Consider the following 19282-nt stretch of genomic DNA (forward strand, 5'->3'; position numbering starts at 1 on the left):
AAGACAGTGTCCTAAAGCAGGGCATCAAAGAGAGACAAAGACAAAACAAATCAAGCATCCTTGTCCATCTTGCATAGGTGTGAAACATATTGCTGTATTTGGAAGCTCAGATGGAGAATCTCCCGATGACAGTCTTGTGGACCTTGTAAGTACTGAAATCCATTACATAGCTCAAATACTGCTTTTTACCTTAAACTGACCCATAGTCAAGATGTCATCTGTAGCCGAGAAATATATAACCTTTTAGGAAATTGGCTTGAGCAAGACAGTCACTTTTTAAAGAGAGTTAATCTTTGAACTTTAAGGGTAAACCAGAGCAGGCAAGGGAAGTACACTGAAAATATGTATTGTTTCTATATGACATTTTAAGCAAAAGTTAAGTACATTATTCAAAACATTGAGCAGTAACAGTATCTTTTATATAACAAATCTTAATGGACTCAGGTTGGTCTAGTTCTGAAGTAGGTTATACAGATTTGTCTCCAAAAATATGGTTACATTTAGAATCAATATATTACATTTTGTCCCCCCACATCACTCTGCCCAGATCCTTGCTGGCTTCCTGTCTTGAGCCCCCTTAATGGATTTCCCCTCCTCCTCAGTTCACAATATGCAGCCCTTCCTGACTCTGTCTGTCTCATCCCATGACTCTCTTTCTCCCTACCTTTTCCATAATAGTGGTTCCTTTCTCTAGGTCCTGTGTGAGCTGTATTTCTCATTCCAAGTTTTCCTTTCTCCTATAACAACTGAACTGTTTGACATTCTATGATTTTGCTGCTTTTCAGAGTTCTCACGGCTGTTCACAAAGTTACTGGTAGAATGTAGATACATAGGTAAATGATCATCAGAACACCGCATTTTAGCCAATCATTAATAAAATTTACTGCAATTGTAGCATTAAAAACTAAACTACAACTTGTAACATAACATTTGCTGCAATAGGAAACAAATGGATAGGCTGAGGTATACTTACGATGTAGACTTCTAAGATACTACATGAGTTACCTAGCAATATTGTGTCTGCATTTCTTCAATGGCTGAAGATTAAAATGTTCATTTTTTTATCTCAGGCAGTTGGACTGGGAACCAGGTTTATCAAGTTGGGAGGTCTCTCACGCGGCGAGAGGGTGACCAAATACAACCGCCTTCTTGCTATAGAGGAAGAACTGGCCAAGAATGGAATACTATGTAAAAACCTCTTTCTTACTTTGTTTTCAATGTTTTAATGAATGGAATCAAAGACTGGCAAAAGAGTGATTGAAATTGCTCTGCAGGGGGGAAAGGGAATCAAAAGACTATAAATAAGCACTTGCAGAAAACAAGGATGTCATTTGCCACAAAGTATATTGTTGTTCTAATGAGTTATCTGTTTACTTGATTGTTAAAAGTGCAGCATTTTTCTAGCAATAAGCTACCGCACTTTTCAGTGGGATTAATTGGTTTGAATCTTCAAGGCTGATAGAAAGCATTTTTGTAAAAAAAGGATTCTTCACATGGAATATTAACCAGAAGCAGGCATGTTACAGGTGATGTGGGACACTGTAACTGATTGCTTTATAGAATGTATAAAATATTTAGAAAGAATTATCATGTTAAATATAAAAAATATAAATGCATGTAATCATTTGTACAATCCTAAAGACTTAATGGCACAAGCCTCAGGAAGAGGGGTTTTCGATTTCCTCTCTTCCTGTTGCTGATTCTCCATTTTGTTCCTATGCTGTTCTTGAGGGTCTGCTTGTCCAATTTGGGGGGGAGGGGAGTGTCAGTGGGCTGTTGTAAGAGGGGAAACCCATTCTGCAAAGTTCATAGATGGTAGGATACATACCACAGTTTTCTACACCCCAAGTCGATTTGACATTATTGTTAATCTAGTGAGTTTAATCAAAAGGAAAAGTAGCCCAAACATGCTGTGTTTATATTTTGTGCAGTTTCTTTTTCTTAGCTGATCTTGCAGCTTTTTTGTGAAATGTCAATGGATTTTAATTTTTGTAACTTTGTTTAGTGCTGGAGTACACTAAACACTCACCACTAAACAACCCTTCTCCACACAGGCCAAATTTTCTTCCTCCAGCTTGATGGCTACATACACAATTTACTAAAGTCCCCGTATGTAACATTCATATCCTCATCAGTCCCATCTCCTCCACTCTGTCAAGGATGGCAACATTGGAAAATGCATTTCTTGGCTGAAGGGGAAAGTAGGGGATATTTGCTCTATTTATACTCTTTCTTTTTCCCCAGTGGGGACCCAAAGTGGCTTACATTATTCTACTCTCCTCCATTTTACCATTACTACAATCCTGAGAGAGAATGCTTCAACCAGCTAGCTTCCATGGCAGAGTGGGAATTCAGACCCGAGTCTCCCATAGCCTTATTCAACATTCTAATCTCTATACCACATTGACTCTTGATATAGGAGGTATGCACAGACTTCTACTTTTTGTAATGTCCTGGGATGCAGAATGAGTGTCTTGGTGCAATAATGCTGCATAGGAAATAGTCATGCCTTTTGTTGATGTAGTGTATTTGTTAAACAGAAGTAGTAATAGACCTGGAGCAGTATACACTCACAAATTGTATAGGAATGCAATTGTGCAGTAGTTCTTGATGTACAGAACTGGTGTGGTTTAATAGCAAAGAATTTCCTGTCTTTGAGTGCTCAGCTGTTGCTTGTTAACAATGACACCAGCTATGTCTCTATGGATATATACAGTACAGGCATCAAAGAAAAGATTAGGGAATACTCTGACTAATGATCTATCTTCCCTTAAACAATTATGACTGGATAGTTACTTCTCAAGAGTCAGTCCTCCATTGCATGACACTCCTCCTATGAACAGATATGAGATGTTAAGACTTTTAAGTGACTCTCAAGAGGAGCAAAATCCGGATAATCAGAGTAGAAATGAAACTTGTCATGGACAAGAGGATAGTATCTCAGCTTCTCAGTCTAATTGCACATAATGTGAGCAAAATTTATGTGAAATTGAAGATTTAGGAGGAAATTCAAAGTAATTATTCAGAGCAGGAATTAAAAACTCACAAGATGGAGAGTAGCTGGAGGCACAATACCAAAGAAAGAATCTTTCTTCTCCAGGCTCAGAATAAAATGGATATTTCATTCCATCAAGGGCTATAAATATTAATTTCTGCTTAGCCCATATAAATTCAACTTAATAATCACTCCTTTACTTCCAGCCTGGGAAGGTATATTAAATTTCATCTGTCCAAATACCTATGTACAGAATTAATTTGATAGATCATATAGTTTTGAGGAAAACTTGGCAGCCTTCTGCTTAATTTTGAAACTTCTATGACTCTAAATATTTTAATGCACAGGACTCTAATGTTGTCTGACTTTGGTATTTATCCTGCTAGGGTTTTTAGGAATCAAAACTTCAATTTCCTAACCTCTAGAAAAAAAGAGGGGAAGTGAAATCAGCAGATGTTTTTTGTGCAAGTGGGCAGTGAACTCAAGACAGCTCACTTGTTGGTCCTCAGGAGATTCCCCAGTAAGATGCAGACAAAAAAAATGCTCTGTGAATCTTTAAACTACTTCCTGGAACAATTTATTAATCACAATTTATTCCAGAGCATAAAACTTAAAATCAGCATTTGAGAGAACAGTTGAGGGCTAAGCTACAAAAGTATGCAATTTCAAAACATTTATTGTATTTAATTCCATTACTGTACACTAGCACAACTCTAGAGGTCAGATGGTCAAGGGAAGATCTTTTGATAGCATACCTGTGGTAAAAGGAGTTTCAAAGAGTTGCATTTTGGCTCCAACACTTTTTGCATTCTACCCGTAATGGTTCCTTCTTATTAAAAGTGAATGTAATGGTTCCATCGTTAGGGAAGCATCCAATTAGCATAATCTTACTACTACCATTGATGAGGTATAGTTCCAGAAATCAAACCAATGTATTAATGATTGTAACTATAGCAACTTCGCATAAGTCAATCTAAAATACTGCTGTTTGGAGACCATAGGAAGAAAGGGCATCCTTGGAGGTTGTGAGGAATTGAGTTTGAAGAGGTTCATTCTTGCAAATAGCTGGGCATCCATTTTGACCCTAATAACATGGGAAAGTCATCCAAAATATACATTTTTAAAACATTTTGTACATATCCTTGAAGAAATTTTATTTTACAAAAGGTTGACAATCTTTTCCATCATTGCTGAAATTATATAATTCCAAGATCTTACCTGTAATCCTATATGGCAGGGGTAGTCAACCTGTGGTCCTCCAGATGTTCATGGACTACAATTCCCATGAGCCCCTGCCAGCTATATGGGACACCATTATGGCAGCATATAATTGCTAAAGATCTTGACTGGCTGCAAACTAGCTTCTTCTGAAACATTGTGGGAATTCCCAGTTGTGCCTCCAACTCATAGAGTAGAAACTGCCTGTGCTCCTTACAATCAATCACATGGGAATATGCCATTGAAGTGTGGTTAAAAATATTCCTATTAGAACCCCACAGTCAACTAATATAGCTAATAAGGCACGATTTATTTTTATCATCGGGTGCTAATGCCTTTGTTAACAAATTATGTGAACTGGTATTTTTATTAAATGAATATCTAATTACTGCTCTGATCACTTATTGTAAACAACAAGAGAAGCAATTTTATCACGATTGGTCTGGGCTACTTACTGATTCATACAGTAAGGTATATCCATACAATTCCCTTTACAGTTATTAATTATTTTATTTAATTCTTTTTGTAATATGTAATTTGCTCCCAACACCAAATGCACAGGAAAACTTAAAGGTATTCTCTGGTTTGAAATAAATTGTTCTTGTTTGACTGGAGCAATAAAAACCATCTCACATTTGCTGTTATACTGTCCTTTCTTTATTGAAGACAGACATGATATATTACAGGGGTGGCCAAACTGTGGCTCCCCAGATGTCCATGGACCATAATTACCATGAGCCACTGCCACCCCTGTTATATTGGGATCTCATATCAACTCTGGCATTCAGTGCACTAGCTGTTATATTATTCTGAAGCTGTTGTTTTCAAATGATGTGTGATGGCTGGAATCTGTTACTAGATTTCTTGCATACATTTACAAAATTATTTTAGTATTTATCGTTTGGTCTGTTTTCATTTTATCCACAATCCCACTAACCTATGGTTGAGGGAATTAAAAAAGAAAGACTTGAGGATATTTTTGGAAGAAAAATATCAAGAAGTATGAATTCTGAATCACAAAACTCTAGTCTTATAGACTCCAGTGGAATGATTTAGCAGTTTTATATTTAGCTGCTTAATCTCTATAGCTACAATCCAGACCAAATGACACACTTTAAAGTTTCATTGATTTTATGAGAAATTTTAGCAAATGCTCAGCCCTGCCATGGAAGTGAATGAGATGATAAAGTGCTTAATGTTGGTTGAATTATTCCTTGTGTTCTTTAATATCATGGTGATTAAGGTGGGTAGCAGATAGTATAATTTAATTCCCAACTGTGGCCTCAGCATATGGATAAAAAAATCTAGAAGGCAGGGCTATGCTAAGCTAGGGAATGGTAAATACAGGGAAACTAACAGAATCAAATAAGTAAAAAAAAAAGGGGGAGGGAGGACAAAAAGCCCTCAGATTATACAAACCATGCCTGGATATAACTGAATGACCATGATCTTGACCACTATTTTTTGGATGCTGGACAACCCTAATTCACCCTGCAGAAGCTCCTGCCTCACGTAGATTGTTCCATGCAATTTTCTAAAGTAGTTACAGTCCTTTCCAAAGCACCAGAAAAAATTCCCCAGAGCCATAGATCCCAAGCAGGGGCTTCAGTAATGTTGTACTGAGTTGGCAAACAATTCCAAATGACAGTTGAGATCTTGCAGTGTAGTCTTATAGGAACTCAGCAGCCATTTTGAGTTGTCCAGGAAACCCGTAATGGTAACTAAAATTTCATGAGACTACAGCCTGAGATCTCAGCTGCTATTTTTGGTTGCTAAGCAACTCTTGGCACATGTGTTTATGGGGGGACAGGGACAAGGAAATGTGGTGACAGGAAGAGGTAGCTAAAGGAGAAAATCAGAGACAGTACATGAAAAATTGAAGGAATTTTACATTCCACAATTTTGTCTTCTGATTGTTTTTCTGCATTTTGTGAGCAGGACTAGATGTGATCCCATTCAAATGTAAATGTTGTTAAACTAGGTCCATTCAAGTGTGAGACAAGGAGCTGGGATTGGAGCAACAGGCTCATGCCTAACCTATAAGCATCACAGAAATGTTGTTCCCAGAGTCTATGTATATACAAACTGTAAGTGCATAGGATCTGAGCAATTTGTACCCTGTAGCCTATGCATGTTTGTGAACTCTGCTACAGGAGTAATGTGTGTTTAAAGGTTGGAAGTAGGATCTGTGGACTTAATCTAGTCTCCTACAAGAGTGGATAATAATTAATTCCAGGATTCTAGTACTGCCTTATAGTTTCTTGGGCTATTTGTTCCTATAGCTAAAGTTGCACTGTTTATGCTAATTACACTTTAGAATGTTTCGCAGGAAAGAGCCTAAACTAACTCTAGATTTTTTTGTTTTCCTTGAAAATTTATCAAAGAACAATTATCAGCATGGCTTGAAAATACAATTATTGCTTAGATATTTTGAACACATTTTGTGTTTCAGGTGCAAGAGATGACTATGAATTTATTGATTTTACTGAAGATGAACAAGAAGAAGAAGAAGAAGAAGAATATGACTGCAGTGATTTGGCTGTACAGCTTGCTCTGTAGAAACTTATGCTTCACATTTGAAATTTGTTGGTCAGTTCTTTGGTTAGGAGCATATTGCATAGGACAACCACTGAGATGCAATCTGCCTCATCACCCATGGAAATAGTTTAGTTTTGTTTATAAGTTTAGCTTGAAAATACACAGGAATAGTCACATGGAATCATTTATACTAACCACAAAAGCTATAAATCAGTTAAGGCTGAAAATCTATTTCTGCACATGGCAGTTCGACATAACTCTAGTGAACTTTTATGCAATGCTTCATTATAATAACCATAATAAATAATCACAATTCTTCTTTTAAAACTCTTGCTTTGTGGTCTTTGACACATTAGTTTCCAATAGGGTCGGGCAAACTTCTATCTGCTCCAATCAGAAACGGGTCAGTAACTGAACTCTTGCAATTGGAAAGAACTCACCTGCTTCCTGAAAGTTCTCTGTTGCTGCATGCATGTGAATAATGCCATGTCCCTTTTTGTATTCTGTCATGACAAATGTAACTCACAGGAGCAGTCATGATGAAGAGCTGCATGGAAATTCAAATGTCCCTTCTTCCAAATATAAGGCCCGATACCAGAGAAGGGTTCCACAATTCCACAGGGTCTGCAAAAGGGAGCTCCTCCACCAGGCATTTCTTTGAGGCCAACTGACTCAAAACATCTGCTGGTTCTCCCCCCCCCCCCCCGACGCTCATTCCATGACTGAACATTTTGACCTACCGAGGGATATGCCAGTGTTGTTGTTCATGCTATATTATGATTGTTATCTGACAGAGTGTTATAATGTTTTATGTAACTACTTTACAACATTCTATGTAAACCGCCCAGAGCCATATGGAAGGGCATCATAAAAATATAAATAAATAGAGGTCAACAATCATAAAAAATGTTTGCAAAAAACAAAAGTGTAGTGGGGGAGAGAGATTGATCCCAACTGGGCAGGTAAAACAAAAGGCTCCTTAGTCAGGGGATATGAACATATTATTCACTGCAATCCAAGAGAACTTCAGTGCCTACTAACCAGCTGGCTTGGGGCACCTGGGCCTGTGGACTGCTGAGAGCTGAGTGCTCATTTTACACATTCCAGAACTGAGAGAAACTGCTTGAGGCATAATACAACAGATCATTAGGACCTGAACAAATTCATATTCTGAATGAGAACATTCTGAACTAGTTTCTTAGCATTTCAGACATTTTTACATGTTTCTGAATCATCACTATTCTGTGAATATTTTAATGGATATACACTGTTTAAAACCTGTAATACTTCAATTTAATTAGGAATAGTGCAAGATATAAAAACAGGCCTATTACTTAGTCTTAAAGTCAATTGCCTTGATTCAGTGTTGTTTAAGGAATGGAGGTGAAAATGCATGCATAAGCTTTCCATTCATCTTAATGTAGGCACTCTCTTCATGTGAATGGCTCCTTTCATGGGCTGTCTCCACAAAAATGAAGAGCTTTCATACACCAGAGATTCATGTGTATCTATGACATTGGTTGGGCTGACATTTCATTATTCATTCCTATCCCAAGACTTCTCTGGAACTTTGTGTACCTTCAGGTCAGTAACTAGCTTTGTTGCATGGCAGTATATCCAAGTGTAGAAAGAAAAACTGATGATTTTCAAATGGTGCACACTCCAGTTTCAGATACTGTATAGTAGTAGAACACCACAATGTATGGGGAAAAGTCGGAAACCTTTTAATAAGCAGCACTGAAAAGACAATTGTGTCACAGAGTAACAAATAATTTAGCTAGAAAGAAGGAACAATTCAAGGAAAAATACATTTATAAACTACTGTATTAAAGTCAGTGTAATCAAACTAATATCTAAGTGCAAAAATGAGTATGAAAAGAAACCTAGTGAACTATGTCTTCTTAATGGACATTTCCCCACATTTATGAAATCTAATTAATGTCCTGATTAAATCAGCCCAAGACTGGCTTAACAAACATGCTAAATAAAAAGGCATTCACACCCAACTACACCATGTAATGATCTGCATTGTAGGAGACTAGCACAAAACAACTACTTGCAGAACCAATCAAACCATATGAATACATTCATCCTAACTACACATCATTGCCTCAGTTCATAAAAATCTTATAGTGCATTCAAGGACATCATCACCCAAATACAAACAATTCAGCTGCAAAAGTGTTTTAAAAAATGTTTTTTTCTGATTACACACTGAGATACAGAATGCTGACTTTGCGAACTAGTGATGCCAAATTTTACTACATGGTTAAAAAGCTATGACTGCTGCTTCATATTATAGGAGCTGTATTATAATGGCAGCAGCCAAGTGATAGTCTTGCTATTCTGGGACTGATGATGATCTTCTGCAGAATAAGCATACAGGTTAATTCTCAGAGCCCCAGTGGATTTAAAAGAGGTGAATCCTTCTGGCTCACGTCAAGTACAAGCAAGCACCCCAACCTACAACTATTTAATGTTATACCTGTCAGGCAGGAGAGGCTGTTGAAAATGGCACCAGTGTGATGGTATTCCTTGCAGGTGGTCCAATATTTGGATACCTCTTCCAGCATGTGCTACTAGCCCAACTCCATAGATCAGTGCTGCACATACCTAGTACTTCCTAGATATGTGGATATTCTATGGCCAGCTCAAAACAGTTTGTGTATTGCTAATGTTATGACATTCCCCCCACCCAAAGTTCCATTATGTACATAAGTGCCATCAAGTTACAACTGACCGATGGTAACCCCAGCAAGGGTCTTCTGGGGCAAGTGAGAAAAGGTGGTATGACATTGCCCTCCACTGCAGTGTCTTCTCATCCAAGTACTGACCCTACTGAGGTTTTGAGATTGGATGAGATCAGGCCATACTATGACACCTTCCATCCACATGAAGTTTATTTTCGAGACAAAGTCTGAAATTATATCTATTTTAATAGTACATTCTTGAGTCAGCCAGTACTTCCTGCATTTGATCCAGGCACTATAACCTTCATTCTGAGGACAGAGTCACATGATAACGTCACCTGAAGAAGCGACTTTTAATGTTTGGTCTTGCAAAAGGATTCCGTACAAACACCAGCTAGTAGCATACTATGTGTGATGTGGGGTGTTGGTTGTATGCTGGCCCCAGTCTGAAAGAATAAGCAAGATGCTAAATTCTGGTAGGGAAACAAATCAGAATGTCTAGCTTAACTCTGGGGAAAACAGCTGGGGATAGAGGTATAGAACTGTATCAAAATGGTAAAATATATTAAATTATTATTGCCAGAAATACATGTTTATACAACACTCATGAAAACTACAACATTTAACAGCCAAGCTCTATGAATGCAGGCTGACTGAGTGCAGAGAGAAGTGCTCTAGATGTGTCTGGAGGCATATAAGAAATGAATTGGTTGACAGATGCATAACCACCAGAGAGAGAAAGTACTGCATTGTAGCTGTGCCTAGCAGAAAATGGACAATAAATATGGTTGCAGTTGGACATCTCTATTCCTTGCATTTATGCAGCAGAGATGCATGCTGTGAAATGGGTGGGGAGGAAGTTCCCTGTGAATATTACCCAAAATTATCTCTGATGAAGGGGAGAATGGCAAGGGGAGAGCCCTTATTTGAAGCAAGTAAGCATTAGAGGCACATAATTAAAATATGGCTAAATTTACTGGAAACTGTAGGTTCCTTTCCCCACTTGGCAGCACAAGCATTTTTGTGGAACAATATTTCTCAACTACAGGGATGTCCAGAACCTTTAGTAGCTGCAGCACAGAAATTTCCTTTAATCCCGTCACATTACTTGCCGAATTTCATGCCCCCAAGAGTGACCAGGGCCCTTGGAATGTAGTCTATCAACACTTTCTCTCTTAATGGCTCTGATACACTTAATGATTTTGAAATTTCCATAGCTATCAAACAATACAGCTCTGTATGACCACAGAGTTAGGAATTGATTAGGATAAATTGTAGATCTTTCTATTTGTACAGGTGGAACTCCAGGCTGATCTCTTGGGAGTCACATGACTGAAAGACCACTCTGAATACAGCAAGGCCACTGGGTTCCTTGTGCTCAATCAAGTGGTTTGAATATTATTGCTGCTTGTTTAGTTTAGCAATGCACAGATAATTTCTTAGAATGCCTTCCCTTCAGGCTTCAACAAGGCAGGGGGGAAATAGAGGTGGGATTTAGATAGACTTTTGTTACTACAGGAATATAATATTTGGTTAAGGTTTTTAAAATCTTGGAAGACCTGGAAGAATTCTGCTATTGTTATATATTTTAGATGCTTGTGCTAGGAGTCACCTAGCACCTTAATAACCATGATATCTAAATTTAAGAACTAGCAGTTCTGAACGTATTGGCATGAGTCAGAGAAGGGTCTGCACTTCCTACCAATTTTTGTGAGTTGTATCGCCTTCCACACCACTCCATTATGTTCTGCTGCTGAGGGTGCGCCATGTAATCATTAAGAATACTTTTTAAAAGGCACTTTTAAAAATTAGCTGCAGAAGTCAGAGAGAGGCAATAATGGACTTTTCCATGTGATGGAAAAGTGGTCCTTTAAATTCAATATATTTTGTTCTCAATGTTTCTCTTTTTAATTATGATTTTGTTTTCTTTCCTTGAAAGTAGGAGTTCTCAAGATTTTAGTATCTGTTAGTGTTACAAAAGTATAATCACATCCACATGTTGCACACTGCTAAAACTTGAAATAAGTATCTCTGTTCTTAAGTTACAGGAAGTATGATACTTTATTTTGCCATCCTGTACAAGGTCCTTCTGCTTTAAGGAATAATTGGGTGAAGCCTGTTTAACAAGAAATAACAACCATACAGAGCCTGCAGAAAATCACTAGGGATGGGCATGAACTGGCTCATAAACTAAGGTGACTAATTTTGGCTGATTCAAGTGGGTAGTCTGAAGCAGCAGAACAAATTTAGAGTCCAGTGGCACCTTTAAGACCTGCAACATTTTATTCAAGGTATGAGCTTTTGTCCCCCTTCAAGGATCGCTGCCTTGTTGTGGCAAGGGGGCTTGCGTAGTTCAGTGAAGCTATGAGCTATACCGTGCAGGGTCACCCAAGACGGACAGGTCATAGCTGAGAGCTCTGACAAAAGGTGATCCACTGGAGAAGGAAATGGCAAACCACTCCAGTATCTTTGCCATGAAAACTCTATGGACAGTTCCAATAGGCATAACGATATGACGCCGGAAGATGAGCCCCTCAGGTCGGAAGGTGTCCAATATGCTACTGGGGATGAGCAGACGGCTAGTACGAGTAGCGCCAGAATGAATGAAGCGACTGGGCCAAAGCCGAAAGGACGCTCAGTTGTGGAAGTAACTGGTGGCGAAAAGACAGTCCGATGCTGTAAAGATTTTTATTCCATAGGAACCTGGAACGTCAGATCCATGAATCAAGGCAAGCTGGACGTGGTCAAACAAGAAATGACAAGACTGAACATCGACATTTTAGGAATCAGTGAACTAAAATGGACAGGAATGGGTGAATTTAATTCAGATGACCATCAGGTATACTACTGTGGACAAGAATCTCGCAGAAGAAATGGAGTAGCCTTCATAATCAATAAGAGAGTAGGAAAAGCAGTCTTGGGATACAATCCCCAAAATGACAGAATGATCTCAGTTCGAATCCAAGGCAAACCATTCAACATCACAGTGATCCAGGTCTATGCCCCAACCACTGCTGCTGAAGAGGATGAAGTTGATCAGTTCTATGAAGCCCTACAACACCTTCTAGAAGCAACGCCAAAAAATGATGTGCTTATCATCATGGGGGATTGGAATGCTAAAGTAGGAAGCCAAAAGATAACCGGGATAACAGGCAAGTTTGGCCTTGGAGTACAAAATGAAGCAGGGCACAGGCTGGTAGAATTTTGTCAAGAGAATACAATGGTCATAGCAAACACTCTTTTCCAACAACCCAAGAGACGACTCTACACATGGACATCACCAGACGGTCAACACAGAAATCAGATTGACTATGTGCTCTGCAGCCAAAGATGGAAAAGTTCTATCCAGTCAATAAAAACAAGACCAGGAGCTGATTGTGGTTCAGATCATGAGCTTCTTGTTGCAAAATTTAGGCTTAAATTGAAGAAAGTAGGGAAAAGCACTAGGCCACTCAGGTATGAACTAAATCATATCCCCGACGAATACACAGTAGAAGTGACAAATAGATTTAAGGAATTAGATCTGATAGACAGAGTGCCTGAAGAACTATGGACGGAGGTTCGCAACATTGTACAAGAGGTAGCAACTAAAACAATCCCAAAGAAAAAGAAATGCAAGAAATCAAAATGGCTGTCTGAGGAAGCTTTACAAATAGCTAAGGAGAGAAGGGAAGTGAAAGGCAAGAGAGAAAGAGAAAGATACACCCAATTGAATGCAGAGTTCCAGAGAAAAGCTAGAAGAGATAAGAATGCCTTTTTAAATGAACAGTGCAAACAAATAGAAGAAAACAATAGAATGGGGAGGACCAGAGATCTTTTCAAGAAAATTGGAGATATGAAGAGAACGTTTCATGCAAAGTTGGGTATGATAAGGGACCAAAATGGTAGGGACCTCACAGAAGCAGAAGAGATTAAACAAAGGTGGCAAAATTATACAGAACAACTATACAAGAGCGAGCTTAACATCCCTGATGACCACACTGGGGTAGTTACTGACCTGGAGCCAGACATCCTGGAATGTGAAGTCAAATGGGCCTTAGGAAGTCTGAGCAACAATAAAGCTAGTGGTGGTGACAGCATTCCAGTTGAACTATTCAAAATCTTAAAGGACGATGCAGTAAAAGTGCTACACTCAATATGCCAGCAAATTTGGAAAACCCAACAATGGCCACAGGATTGGAAAAGGTCAGTTTACATTCCAATCCCAAAGAAGGGCAATGCCAAAGAATGTTCAAACTACCGCACCATTGCACTAATTTCTCATGCTAGCAAAGTTATGCTCAAAATCCTACAAGCTAGGCTCCAGCAATATGTGGACTGAGAACTTCCAGAAGTACAGGCAGGATTTCGAAGAGGCAGAGGAACTACAGATCAAATTGCCAACATACGCTGGATCATGGAGAAAGCTAGGGAGTACCAGAAGAACGACTACTTCTGCTTCATTGACTATGCTAAAGCCTTTGATTGTGTGGAGCACAACAAATTGTGGCAAGTTCTTAAAGAGATGGGAATACCAGAGCATTTTATTTGTCTCTTGAGAAATTTATATGCAGGTCAAGAAGCAACAGTGAGAACTGAACATGGAATCACTGACTGGTTCAAAATTGAGAAAGGAGTTCGGCAAGGCTGTATACTGTCGCCTTGCCTATTTAACTTGTATGCAGAGCACATCATGAGAAATGCGGGATTAGAGGAGTCACAAATTGGGATCAAGATTGCAGGGAGAAATATCAACAACCTCAGATATGCAGATGATACCACTCTAATGGCAGAAAGTGAAGAGGAACTAAAGAGCCTGTTGATGCGGGTGAAGGAGGAGAGTGCAAAGGTTGGCTTGAAACTCAACATCAAGAAAACAAAGATCATGGCATCCGGCCCTCTCAATTCCTGGCAAATAGATGGGGAAGAAATGGAGATAGTGACAGATTTTATTTTCCTGGGCTCCAAGATCACTACAGATGGGGACTGCAGCAAAGAAATTAAAAGACGCTTGCTCCTGGGGAGGAAAGCTATGGCAAATCTAGACAGCATCCTAAAAAGCAGAGACATCACCCTGCCAACAAAAGTGCGTTTAGTCAAGGCTATGGTTTTCCCAGTTGCAATGTATGGCTGCGAAAGTTGGACCATAAGGAAGGCCGAGCGTCAAAGAATTGAGGCTTTTGAACTCTGGTGCTGGAGAAGACTCTTGCAAGTCCCTTGGACTGCAAGGCGAACAAACCGGTCAGTCCTAGAGGAGATCAACCCTGACTGCTCTTTAGAAGGCCAGATCCTGAAGACGAAACTCAAATACTTTGGCCACCTCATGAGAAGGAAGGACTCCCTGGAGAAGAGCCTAATGCTGGGAGCGATCGAGGGCAAAAGAAGAAGGGGACGACAGAGAATGAGGTGGCTGGATGGAGTCACTGAAGCAGTAGGTGCAAACTTAAATGGACTCCGGGGAATGGTAGAGGACAGGAAGGCCTGGAGGATCATTGTCCATGGGGTCGCGATGGGTCGGACACGACTTCGCACATAACAACAACAACAACAATGAGCTTTTGTGTGCACACACACTTCCTAAAATACAATAGCATGGAATTTTGGCTGGTTTGTGGTTCACAAACTCAAGTTCATGGCAGGCCAACCAGCAGCTACTTTTCATGAACTTTCAAGCAGTGAGTGGATACACTTCCAGATAGTCTCCACAATCTAAATGTTTACCAAACTTCAAAGCCACAAGGGGATAGAACTTGAAGGGCATATAGAGGGGCAAAGTCCCTTGTGACTTTGATGACTCTAGCTTGCGCAGGATCTTTTCTATACACTCCTGAACTTGCACATATCAAAATTACAGCCTGCCATTTCCACAGAAGGAACTTTCCTGGGGCATCTTCTTTGGGGGAGGGGGTCATAACTAGGAACCATAAATCCAGTCCTCAATAAATTTGGAAGGCAGATAAAGGACAGTCAGCTGGAGATCCCCTGTGAGTCTGGTGTCCCCAGCGTCCTGAGAGACCGTTTTACAGTCTCATAAACCAAATTGGTTCATTTGGTGGCCAAAAGTTTCTGACAGTTCATAAAACTGGCACAGCACAGCACAAACCATGAACTGAACCACATTTTCCTGGTTCATGCCCATCCCTAGAAATCTCATTCATATGGTGATCTTTTTGCATGCCTAAGTCTTCAGAGCAATATTCCTGATGGTTAAGTTCCAGCAGAAAATACTTTGGATCCAACTGACCCATGTGGTGAACTGTTACATGCTAAGATCTTTCTGTGTGAAGAAGATATCCTGCACAGGCAGTCTCAGTGGCAGCCATATAATTGTCCTTTTGTTTCAAACTGAATAAAACAATATAGGCAGTTGTGGTCCATCTTAGGCACAGTTATACCATTCTTAGCTCACTGCAATATAGTCAAAATAAGTATCAAGCTAGTAGGACCATGAAAATTATCAACTGAAGGATGCTAGTAGCTCAGAGGTTGTACCAAATACATTAACAGAGCAAAACCTAACTGGGTTCTACAATGTCTGGGCATAAGTATGTTCTAAGTAAGCAAAACTCATTAACTAATTTATCCTCTGCATCAGTGGTCCCCAACCTTTCTGAGGCTGGGGACCGGCAGGGCAACTGCCCCGCCCGCTCATCGCGCATGCGTGGGCCGCGCCCTGCATCGCGCATGCGCAGCCCGCGCACGTGCAAATGCGCCATGTGCGACTGAAATCGCGCGTGTGCTGCACTTTCGCTCATGCGCAAAAGTGCCACGCATGCGCAATTTCGGCCGCACATGCGCGATGCGCGGTGCGGCTCTGATTCCCTCTCCCCGCCTCCCGCAGTAAGAAGCTTCCCGGGCCGCCAGCTTGCAGCCTGGGAAGTTTTTTACTGCGGGGGGGGGCGGGGAGAGGGGGGGACCACTGCTCTGCATTATATTTGAGAATTAGTTTAAGTCATTGAAAGCAATGGGTATATTTCAGGAGGAACAAATGGCTTTTTTCTTTGTGGTTTTGGTGCCAGAGCCTAATATTCTTGTGATATCTCCAAAAGAGTAGAAAATTTGGTGCTCCTGTTCAGATGAGACAAGTGAATGTGTTGTTAAATTTTCAAAGTATAACAGATGAGTAAAAAAAAATCATTATGTTGGATAGAATTTTGCCACAGTGTCAATAACTTGCCAATGCAATCTATTGGAAACTTTTGAGCCTTTAAAATGAAATAGAAGTCTGCAGAAGAAAGAACAGCTCTTGGGACTGCTCTTAATTTTCCTTTTAGAGCTGTAATCGACTAACTGATTAAAACACTTTGATCAATAAAAAGGTGGCCCAATTAACTGTGCAGCAGATTTAAAAAAAACATGGACCTAGCTTTAATATAGTTGTTTGTAATCAACTCCTTTCTCACACAGGAAGACAGGCTCCTTTTAAGTCAGTGTTTGCTGCAAAATATGCATAGATCATCTAAAAAACATAAAAGTGTGCTTTATCTTCCGAAGGATTAAAGATTTAACTGATGAAAAAAACCTCAAGACATCTCTTTAATTAGCAGATACCCCAATTTTCATGAGTCTTGAAGAGAAGTCCACCGATACCGAGTCTCATATCTACTGAATGTTATTTGTGGTCATATTTATCATTCTATAATCGAACAAATATATTTCTCCAATTACCTAATTAGATTTATCCTTTCAATTAATTTTATCCATTTTAGAATATAGCCTTAAAGACCATATTAACACAAAATAACATTACAAAATAAATTTTGGTAATTTGCATAATTCAAGAAATAAATGCAATAATTTAGAAGAAACTCCATTGATTACTGCATTTTGGAGTTCAGAACTGTGAGTCTGGATTGTTCATAATTACACAGTCTCATGCACATAATGAAAAAATGCATATAAAAGGCTATTTCAGTAAACTACCATAAAGTATATTAGACAGTACAGAATATTACCTTTCCAAAATATACAAATGAAACTTGCACTCACTGAAAAGGATTTCCAGAAGTCAACACCTTTTAGTACATCAATTAGCAGTGAGAGCTGTCTGTCTCTTTTGTTTTCTCAACACTTGCATCTTTACAAAACTGTTGACCTTTTTCTTTTATCGTCTTGCCTTGATTCAGATCTTCAGGCATCTGCTCTTTTACTTTCTCAGGATTCAGTACAACAATGGATTCTGCTTGCTTTTCCATATCAGCAACTTTATTTGAAAGCCCCACATTGTTTGGTAACCTGAAAAGCAAAAAGTAAATACAAGTCAGAATTGTCATACCAAAAAACAAACAGAAATAAACCCCAACATTAACAAATATGCTTGGGAACCAGAACTGTGAAGGCTGGTGAAACTTTCTTGCATCGCATTGCAGTTTAATGTTTTCCATTGTCAACCAACTGTCAGGTTCTTGATTGAAATGGATGAATCTGCATTATGTATTACTCACTGCTCACAAGAACAAGGATACAGGATTGCAGTGGAGCCCCACAGACCTGTGAAGCAATGGGAGATGCACTAGCACTACAGTTCTGTACACACTTTTCTGGGATGACCCTGCTACACAGCACACCAGAAATACTTTTACATACTGAAGACATATGGTACACATATGGTACATATGGAGAGCCAGTTTGGTGTAGTGGTTAGGAGTGCGGACTTCTAATCTGGCATGCCAGGTTCGATTCTGTGCTCCCCCACATGCAACCAGCTGAGTGACCTTGGGCTTGCCACGGCACTGATAAAGCTGTTCTGACTGGGCAGTGATATCAGCGCTCTCTCAGCCTCACCCATCCCACAGGGTGTCTGTTGTGGGGAGATGAATGGGAAGGCGACTGCAAGCCGCTTTGAGCCTCCTTCGGGTAGGGAAAAGCAGCATATAAGAACTCTTCTTCTTCTCCTTCTCCTTCTCCTCCTCCTCCTCCCCCTCCCCCTCAATTTCCTACCTTTAGTAAGATGAATTGTAAGTTTAAAAAATTAGGAAATTAGCATATGTTGATGTTTTCTGAAACTGCCTGCTTAACTGTCATTGAGATCAACCTCTTATGCCTTAACTATACAAATAGCCCCAGACATTTAAAAGGTTACCATCCAACCAATCTGTTCAAAGTTATGAGAACATTTTAATATTTGTCCAGAACAGCCCACAAAAAAGGCAGTGCTCTGGTCCTTCTTGTATGCAAAAGAACCCATCTATCAGCTTTGTATCCTGGGCTCATTGTGCACACATTGGAGCATGCACTTCCAATGCACTTTAGAAGTAGAGTTCCTTGTTTTGCACAGGAAAATCCAGCTGCAAAAACACACTGAAAATGCATTATTCAACATGTGCGTAATGAGGCTTCAGCAGCTGACTATCCAAGACTTTACACTATTCTGTGTCAGTAGAGAACTTGCATACACAAATGGCTTTTAGAGTTGCCATGAATTTCCTGAGCTTCTCCTGATATATTCTAGTACATATTAATCGCCAAAAGACAGAGCAAGATCGATTTCAAGGAAGACCCAGTGCCCCTTGTTCATTTTCATGCAATATCACCTTAACTTGTACGCTTAGCATTTTATTTCTCCTCTTTTGCTCCTATCTGTAGGATGTCTTCTTCTAATGCATGGCTGTTAATTTTACGAACACTGTTCCCCGTTCTTTGCATATATTTTCCTCACTGTCCCTCTGCCTCCACAGTAGATATTATCATTACCTCCTTTGATCAATAGGAACCATGAAGTACACCTTCCCAGGATGCTGTGTGGTTTAATCATTCTCTGTTCATAAGGGCAGATGCCATTGCAACACAAACAATACCGATAATTCCCAATGACCATGAATTGTCATGACAGTGTGCATGCAAATTAAATAGCAAGCTCAAG

At 39.6% G+C, this 19282-nt stretch overlaps 2 protein-coding genes across 5 annotated transcripts in view; one reads left to right on the plus strand and one right to left on the minus strand.

Annotated features, from left to right (window-relative positions):
* ENO4 (enolase 4) overlaps positions 1-7057 on the plus strand; it is a 31813-nt gene extending 24756 nt beyond the window's left edge. The window contains exons 12-14 of one of the 2 annotated variants that reach the window (XM_077349883.1): positions 78-145; positions 1071-1188; positions 2245-4982. In XM_077349883.1, coding sequence (XP_077205998.1) covers positions 78-145; positions 1071-1188; positions 2245-2330 — 272 coding nt within the window. In that variant the 3' untranslated portion in view covers positions 2331-4982. Of the gene's footprint in view, positions 1-77; positions 146-1070; positions 1189-2244; positions 4983-6665 lie in introns of those variants that run through there. The other variant, XM_077349882.1, reaches the window with a different exon arrangement.
* A 1395-nt stretch (positions 7058-8452) lies between these two features.
* The window catches only part of SHTN1 (shootin 1), a 104140-nt gene continuing 93310 nt past the window's right edge, over positions 8453-19282 (minus strand). The window contains exons 17-18 of one of the 3 annotated variants that reach the window (XR_013233598.1): positions 17376-17655; positions 8453-9887 (exon numbers count right to left, since the gene is read on the minus strand). Coding sequence is in view for 2 of the 3 variants with exons in the window: in XM_077349880.1 (XP_077205995.1) it covers positions 17451-17655 (205 nt within the window). In the remaining variant the exon portion in view is untranslated. Of the gene's footprint in view, positions 17656-19282 lie in introns of all 3 variants that reach the window. The other 2 variants (XM_077349880.1, XM_077349879.1) reach the window with 2 other exon arrangements.

Source organism: Paroedura picta, chromosome 8 (assembly GCF_049243985.1).
Source record: "Paroedura picta isolate Pp20150507F chromosome 8, Ppicta_v3.0, whole genome shotgun sequence".
Lineage (NCBI taxonomy): Eukaryota > Metazoa > Chordata > Lepidosauria > Squamata > Gekkonidae > Paroedura > Paroedura picta.